General features: G+C 49.0%; 1 protein-coding gene across 2 annotated transcripts; it reads left to right on the forward strand.

Moving 5' to 3' along the window:
- The first annotated feature begins 1 nt into the window (after position 1).
- On the forward strand, positions 2 to 3,488 carry LOC120994369 (cytochrome c oxidase copper chaperone). 2 transcript variants are annotated; one of them, XM_040422861.1, is made up of 4 exons: positions 2 to 68; positions 2,191 to 2,329; positions 2,998 to 3,109; positions 3,312 to 3,488. In XM_040422861.1, the coding sequence occupies exons 2-3, from the start codon at positions 2,211 to 2,213 to the stop codon at positions 3,080 to 3,082; spliced, it is 204 nt and encodes a 67-aa protein (XP_040278795.1). In that variant the 5' UTR covers positions 2 to 68; positions 2,191 to 2,210; the 3' UTR covers positions 3,083 to 3,109; positions 3,312 to 3,488. The 2 variants fall into 2 exon arrangements, with proteins under 2 accessions (XP_040278795.1, XP_040278796.1); XM_040422862.1 differs by lacking the exon at positions 2 to 68 and adding an exon at positions 1,991 to 2,015.
- Positions 3,489 to 8,124: the final 4,636 nt, after the last annotated feature.

Genomic DNA, 8,124 nt, shown 5'->3' on the forward strand with positions numbered 1-8,124 from the left:
CTGCGGTTCCCAGCATTCCCGGCTGCGCCTGCGCAGTAGAGCTGTGTCCTGGTTGTCTTGTGTAACACGTGAGTAGCAGAGCTCCCGGGATACGCATTATTATATGTGCTGTTATTATATGGGGGAGGGGGAGGGGGCGGGTGATACACTGCGGGGGTAGTCACCGACATTGAGAGGGGGGAGTTATAACCATATATATAGAGCCAACTGTCAATTAACCCCTTAGTGACCTCCTGGTTAGGGAGTCTGTCATCAAAGTTTCACCTTTTTAACCCTTCCAATAGCTTTCTAGCAGCCTTACAGTTAATGAAAACGTTACCTTTATGAGCAATCCTGGACTTATAAAACCGGCAAAAAACCGCAAGTGCCCGGGGGTGGCGTTACCCTCGTAGGTGCCCAGCTAGCTCAGCCTTATCGTCGCTTCCCCCCGCTGACCGCCCATCTACTTAATTCTTGTTTCGCCGAGATCCCGCGCCTGCGCACTCAGTCCGTTAGCCGGCGCATGCGCATTAATTACTGTGATGCCGTACCAGGAATGGGCATCGCAGTGCGCATACGCCGGCCGACGGACTGAGTGCGCAGGCGCGGGATCTCGGCGAAACAAGAAGTAAGTAGATGGGCGGTCAGAGGGAAGCGACGATAAGGCTGCGCTAGCTGGGCACCTACGAGGGTGACGCCGCCCCTGGGCACTTGCCAGCCCTCATTTGCATCTGCTACTAAGTTGAGGACACGAGACACAATATTAGGGCTCATGCACACAAACGTTTTTTTGCGTTCAGTATGCGTTACTTATACGGAACCATTCATTTTAATGGGTCCGCCCAAAAAAAAAACGGAAGACATACGGCATGTACTCTGTATGTCTTCCGTATCCGTTCCATTTTTGCGGAACCATCTATTGAAAATGTTATGCCCAGCCCAATTTTTCCTATGTAATTACTGTATACTGTATATGCCGTACGGAAAAACGGAACTGAACCGGAAACACTACTGAAACAAAAAACTGATCCGTTAAAAACAGCCCGCAAAACACTGAAAACGCAAAACACTGAATACGCCATAGGCTCCATTCACACGTCCGCAATTCTGTTCCGCATTTTGCGGAACGGAATTGGGGTATAGTGTCGGCGATGTGCGGTCTGCAAAATGCGGAACGCACATTGCCGGTGACAGTGTCTCGCGGATCCGCAAAACACACACGGACGTGTGAATGGACCCTCAGGCAGGGGTTCTAATGTTATGGCTATGAATAAGGCTTCTTTGACACGACCGTATGGCTTTTTCAGTATTTTGCAGTCCGTTTTTCATGGATCCGTTGTTCCGTTTTTTTGTTTCCGCATGGCATATACAGTATACAGTAATTGCATAGAAAAAATTGGGCTGGGCATAAAATTTTCAAAGGATGTTTCCGCAAAAACGGAACGGATACGGAAGACATACGGAGTACATTCCGTATGTGTTATTTATTTATTTTTTTTATTTTTTTGCGGAACCATTGAAATGAATGGTTCCGTATACGGAACGCAAAACACGACCCGCAAACGAAAAAACAAAACTAAAAAACGTCGCGTGAAAGAGGCCTAAAGCCTCATTATAGTATAATGAGAGATTCTGCAACTTCTGGATATACTTCTCAATATCTCTGCTTGTTGACAGTGAATTGGAATGATCTTGTTTGGTTTTTTGGCTTCATGTGACCCGAGCGGCTGCGCTGTACACTGCACTGACGGCGAGCTGCCTGTAGAAGGGCAACACCTGATTTATGAGGACAGTCACGAGGGTCGGGCCAAAAAGCATGTGACCTCTGGAGTAACGGGGGAGGGGGGAGTCAGGCCGACGAGGCATTGGAGGCGCAGGTTTTAGTCGGCCACTTCCTCGTGTGATGGGAGTAGTCCAGTCACACAGGGTTTGCGCACAGTACAACTTCCCCTATTACATGAGATGCTGGCAGCACGGGAAGCTCTGAACGCAGCAAACAGTCCTCCCCCCGGAGTCGTTACAGTGTATCAGTGCAGGTACAATCAGCAGCCACAGGATTGGATACAATTGTAACAACCCTTCAGCAGTGAGACGTTCTGTACCCTCCGGGCCTGTGTGATGTGATGACGTCGGTGCAGTTCCCTCTTCTCACCACTAGGGTTGTTTGCCGCCTGTTTTATATGTGTTGACTTTGCGCTGTTTTTCTCGTAGTCTCCGCGCACAGTCCCGTCATGTCCACTTTGGCCGCTGCGAGCTGTGATTCGCCCCCTGCGAGTGCAGAGACGCAGGAGAAGAAGCCGTTAAAGCCGTGCTGTGCCTGTCCGGAGACCAAGAAAGTGCGGGACGCCTGGTGAGTGTGCGGCGGGAGGCCCCCTCTGCCATAATACACCCGCAAGGTCCGATCGCCACGGGGCTCCTTTAGTAAGACATTGTATGAGCACTGGAAAACCCGGGAGCGGTTGTGCTTCTTTGGGTGCAGTGCACCAGCCGGGCGCATTAGTCTATGGGCGCTCAATGAGAGTGGTCATGTCCGCCACCCTTTAAAGGGGTTCTCCAGGACTTGTCCTCAGGATAGGTCATCGGTATCTGATTGGTTGGGTCTGACTCCCGGCACCCCCACCGATCAGCTGTTTGAGAGGCTCCGGTGAGCGCCGCCCATTGGATAGTGGCCATGCTTGGTACTGCAGGCAAGGCCCATTCACTGAGGTGCACCTAGGCTGTGGTGAAACTACAACTCCCAACATGCTCCATTCATTCCTATGGAGTTCCAAGAACAGCCAAGCACGTGTGCATCTTGGGAGTTGTAGTTTTACCACAGCTGGCGTGCCGAAGGTTAGCCATGTGACCGATGGACGTGACGTCATTGGACTAGGAAGAGCCGCAACGTCTTCAAACAGCTGATCGGCGGTGATGCCGTAAAGAATCGGCGCCGCTCCGAAAGGAAACTCCGCTGCTGCTCCCCTCCCCCGCAGGCGACAAGCACCAGTGTAGTAATAAATGGTTTTTTATTCTCCCCAGCATCATCGAGAAGGGAGAGGAGCACTGCCAGGATCTGATCGAGGCCCACAAAGAGTGCATGAGGGCCCTCGGCTTCAGAGTGTGACCCCGTCTGGGAGGTCTGGAGTGTATGGTAAGGCAGCGTTCACACACCGCACTGATTCCGCATGCCGTGGAGAACACGACACGTATTTCCGCAGCGGAAACGTGGAGCTGATCTACAGATTTCTGCTGTGGAAATGTCCGATTTGAAGCGGCGTTACACAGAGTGACCAGCAGGGGCAGCGTACATATCACATATATGCCATCAGTAACGCCATGCCGCCTTCTTTCAGGGTGTGTTGTGTGTGCTGCTTGGAGACCTTAACTTATTTCTTGGTGTGAGGCTGTCGCTGGAGACCCCGGAGGAGGAAGAGGGATGCGGATTTCGGGGACACGTTGATCAGATCTTCCTGCTGGTTTAATCATTAAAGTTTATTTTTGGAATCTAATAAAAATGCTGTGAGACTCTCCATCGTCTGCACCCTGCGGGGTCGTCCACATCGCTCCTGGACTTGGGCTACTTTCACACTTGCGTTATTCTTTTCCGGTATTGAGTTCCGTCCTAGGGGCTCAATACCGGAAAGGAACTGATCAGTTTTATCCTAATGCATTCTGAATGGAGAGCGATCCGATCAGGATGCATCAGTTCAGTCTTTTTGACTTTTTCAGGACGGAGATAATACGGCAGCATGCTACGGTTTTATCTCCAGCCAAAATTCCGGAACACATGCCGGATCCGGCCCGAGTGTTCCCATTGCAGTCTGTGCATGCTCATGTGCCGAATCCGGATGACACTGGAGAGCCGGATCCAGCATTTCAATGCATTTGTCATACAGGTCAGTCTGACAAATGCCATCAGTTTGCATGCGTTTTGACGGATCCGGCAGGCAGTTCCGGCGACGGATTCCTCTGCCGCAAGTGTGAAAGTACCCTTACTCAATCCTTTATTATACTCCAGTCACATCCAAAGCTGCAGTCGCAGTTCTGCAGATTTCCTCTTGGCAGAGAAAGGTGAGATCCTTCAGTCTGAGCTTACTCTGTAGACATATCGGGCGTCATACGAGCACTTCCACCCGGCTCCATCATAAGAGTCTGTCGAGCTGCAGCAGCCGCCATGCTTGGTGCGTTTTTCATTTTCCAAGATCTCTGCTTGCTGTACTACAGTCTAGTGTGAAAAATCACGATGTGTCAGAAGTCTGATGTGCATGCCTTATACCACACCTATTGAGGGTTTCAGGGTGCTGCCATGCTCAGTATTTTTGGGGGCCTTTTTAAAAAAAATTAAAATTAAGGCTACTTTCACACTAGCGTTCGGGTGTCCGCTCGTGCGCACCGTTTGAAGGGGCTCACGAGCGGCCCCGAACGCATCCGTCTGGCCCCAATGCATTCTCAGTGGAGGCGGATCCGCTGAGAATGCATCCGCCTGCCAGCGTTCAGCCTCCGCTCCGCTCAGTGAGCGGACACCTGAACGCTGCTTGCAGCGTTCGGGTGTCCGCCTGGCCGTGCGGAGGCGAGCGGATCCGTCCACGCTTACAATGTAAGTCAATGGGGACGGATCCGCTTGAAGATGACACCATATGGCTCAATCTTCAAGCGGATCCGTTCCCCATTGACTTTCAATGTAAAGTCTGAACGGATCCGCTCAGGCAACTTTCACACTTAGAAAATTTTCTAAGTTTTAATGCAGACGCATCCGTTCTGAACGGATGCGAACGTCTGCATTATCGGAGCGGATCCGTCTGATGAAACATCAGACGGATCCGCTCCGAACGCAAGTGTGAAAGTAGCCTTATTGGTAAAAAAAAAAACTTAATTCTGACTTTTTTTTATTGGGTGGGGTTTTTAAGTCACATGTTTTACTTGTGGATTTTATCCCCGTAGAGAAATTTAAGGGGAAAACACCACAACCAGAGGATGCAGCGATTTAAAAATAACGCCTAGGGACCAAAACCGACCACTGTGTTCATAGCGCCTTTTATACACTGCTCAAAAAAATAAAGGGAACACTTACACAACACAATGTAACTCCAAGTCAATCACACTTCTGTGAAATCAAACTGTCCACTTAGGAAGCAACACTGAGTGACAGTTAATTTCACATGCTGTTGTGCAAATGGGATAGACAACAGGTGGAAATTATAGGCAATTAGCAAGACACCCCCAATAAAGGAGTGGTTCTGCAGGTGGTGACCACAGACCACTTTTCAGTTCCTATGCTTCCTGGCTGATGTTTTGGTCACTTTTGAATGCTAGCGGTGCTTTCACTCTAGTGGTAGCATGAGACGGAGTCTACAACCCACACAAGTGGCTCAGGTAGTGCAGCTTATCCAGGATGGCACATCAATGCGAGCTGTGGCAAGAAGGTTTGCTGTGTCTGTCAGCGTAGTGTCCAGAGCATGGAGGCGCTACCAGGAGACAGGCCAGTACATCAGGAGACGTGGAGAAGGCCGTAGGAGGGCAACAACCCAGCAGCAGGACCGCTACCGCCGCCTTTGTGCAAGGAGGAACAGGAGGAGCACTGCCAGAGCCCTGCAAAATGACCTCCAGCAGGCCACAAATGTGCATGTGTCTGCTCAAACGGTCAGAAACAGACTCCATGAGGGTGATATGAGGGCCCGACGTCCACAGGTGGGGGTTGTGCTTACAGCCCAACACCGTGCAGGACGTTTGGCATTTGCCAGAGAACACCAAGATCGGCAAATTCACCACTGGCGCCCTGTGCTCTTCACAGATGAAAGCAGGTTCACACTGAGCACATGTGACAGACGTGACAGAGTCTGGAGACGCCGTGGAGAACGTTCTGCTGCCTGCAACATCCTCCAGCATGACCGGTTTGGCATTGGGTCAGTAATGGTGTGGGGTGGCATTTCTTTGGAGGGCCGCACAGCCCTCCATGTGCTCGCCAGAGGTAGCCTGACTGCCCTTAGGTACCGAGATGAGATCCTCAGACCCCTTGTGAGACCATATGCTGGTGCGGTTGGCCCTGGGTTCCTCCTAATGCAAGACAATGATAGACCTCATGTGGCTGGAGTGTGTCAGCAGTTCCTGCAAGATGAAGGCATTGATGCTATGGACTGGCCCGCCCGTTCCCCAGACCTGAATCCAATTGAGCACATCTGGGACATCATGTCTCGCTCTATCCACCAACGTCACGTTGCACCACAGACTGTCCAGGAGTTGGCAGATGCTTTAGTCCAGGTCTGGGAGGAGATCCCTCAGGAGACCATCCGCCACCTCATCAGGAGCATGCACAGGCGTTGTAGGGAGGTCCTACAGGCACGTGGAGGCCACACACACTACTGAGCCTCATTTTGACTTGTTTTAAGGACATTACATCAAAGTTGGATCAGCCTGTAGTGTGTTTTTCCAATTTAATTTTGAGTGTGACTCCAAATCCAGACCTCCATGGGTTGAAAAATTTGATTTCCATTTTTAAATTTTTGTGTGATTTTGTTGTCAGCACATTCAACTATGTAAAGAACAAAGTATTTCAGAAGAATATTTAATTAATTCAGATCTAGGATGTGTTATTTTTGTGTTCCCTTTATTTTTTTGGAGCAGTGTAGTTTCATATTGGACAATATGTAACATCAGGCGGCAGCATTTCTTGGTTTATAAAACGTCATATGAGCCTGTTTCCACACTCTAAGCCCCCCCACCACCACCACCTTTAGTCTAAGGCCTAGTCCACACGAACGTTTTTTTTTTTGCGAGTGTACGGGCCGTTTTTTTGTGTTCCGTATACGGAACCATTCATTTCAATGGTTACGCATTAAAAACGGAATGTGTTCCGTATGCATTCCGTTTCCATATTTCCATTCCGTTGAAGGATAGAACATGTCCTATTATTGCCCGCAAATCACGTTCCGTGGCTCCATTCAAGTCAATGGCTCCGCAAAAAAAACGGAATACATACGGAAATGCATCCGTATGTCTTCCATATCCATTCCGTTTTTTGCGGAACCATCTATTGAAAATGTTATGCCCAGCCCAATTTTTTCTATGTAATTACTGTATATGCCACACGGAAAAACGGAACAGAAACACAACGGAAATCAACAACGGATCAGTGAAAAACGGACCGCAAAACACAGAAAAAGACATAGGCCTAGTTCACACGACCATAACACTCACCTGCTTCATTTGCAATCCTTACAGGGGCAACCTGGGAATGGAATGGAGCTAAAAATCATTTGTTCAATTGCTCTTTATTAAAAATGTTGAGCTTCTTCCTCTGTGCAGCCTTGAGATTCTCTAGGAGCAGGATCTGTATTTTTACTGTGTCCTGTCAGGCAGCTCAGCTGACGGCTCCTGATCTCAATAGAGCTTTTTTTTTTTTTTTTTTAACTCGCTTTATTGAACAAATACAATATAAACAATGTAAGTAACTATCAGATACATAACTTGTCTGAGTCACTACACGATACGTGACCTGTAGGAGTCCTAGCACTACAAGGACGTGGGTATTGGAGAATATTGAGCCCCTAATCTTGGGGGTACGCCCCCCTCCATGCTGAGAAAACAACGTTCTCAGAAACAAGGGCTTTGGTGCCATGAAGGGGGTCTCCCGCATAAATATTCTGGTATAATGGGGATACGTAACCTCATTTAACAATCCAGCGCTCCTGTCATTTAAGGAAATTAAAGAGTCGACACGCCATTAAGTGGCATTTATCATGTAGAGGAAATTACTACAAGGCACTTACTAATGTACTGTGATTCTCCATATTGCCTCCATTCACATTATACCCGGCTCATATCCAGGGGTACGACCACCCTGTAATCCAACAGCAGTGGTGGTCGTGCTTGCACGTTATAGGAAAAAGCAGCGGCGTCTGTGGGGGGGGGGGGGGGGTTACACATGGGCACACATCCGCAGCAGCTCCGTCCTTCATATCGGCAGGAACCCCTGGATATGAGCAGGGTATAATGTGATGGAAAAACGAATCCCACCAACAAAGGAAGCAATATGGAGAATCACAACACATTAGGAAGCGCATTGTATAAGCTTTCTCTACATGATCAATGCCATTTGCTGGAGTGACAACCCCTTTAAGGTCCAGTTTGGTAAATTAAATCTTCAAACTAGCTTTTCAAAAATTGAAG

This window comes from Bufo bufo, chromosome 3 (genome assembly GCF_905171765.1).
Source record: "Bufo bufo chromosome 3, aBufBuf1.1, whole genome shotgun sequence".
Classification (NCBI taxonomy): Eukaryota; Metazoa; Chordata; class Amphibia; order Anura; family Bufonidae; genus Bufo; species Bufo bufo.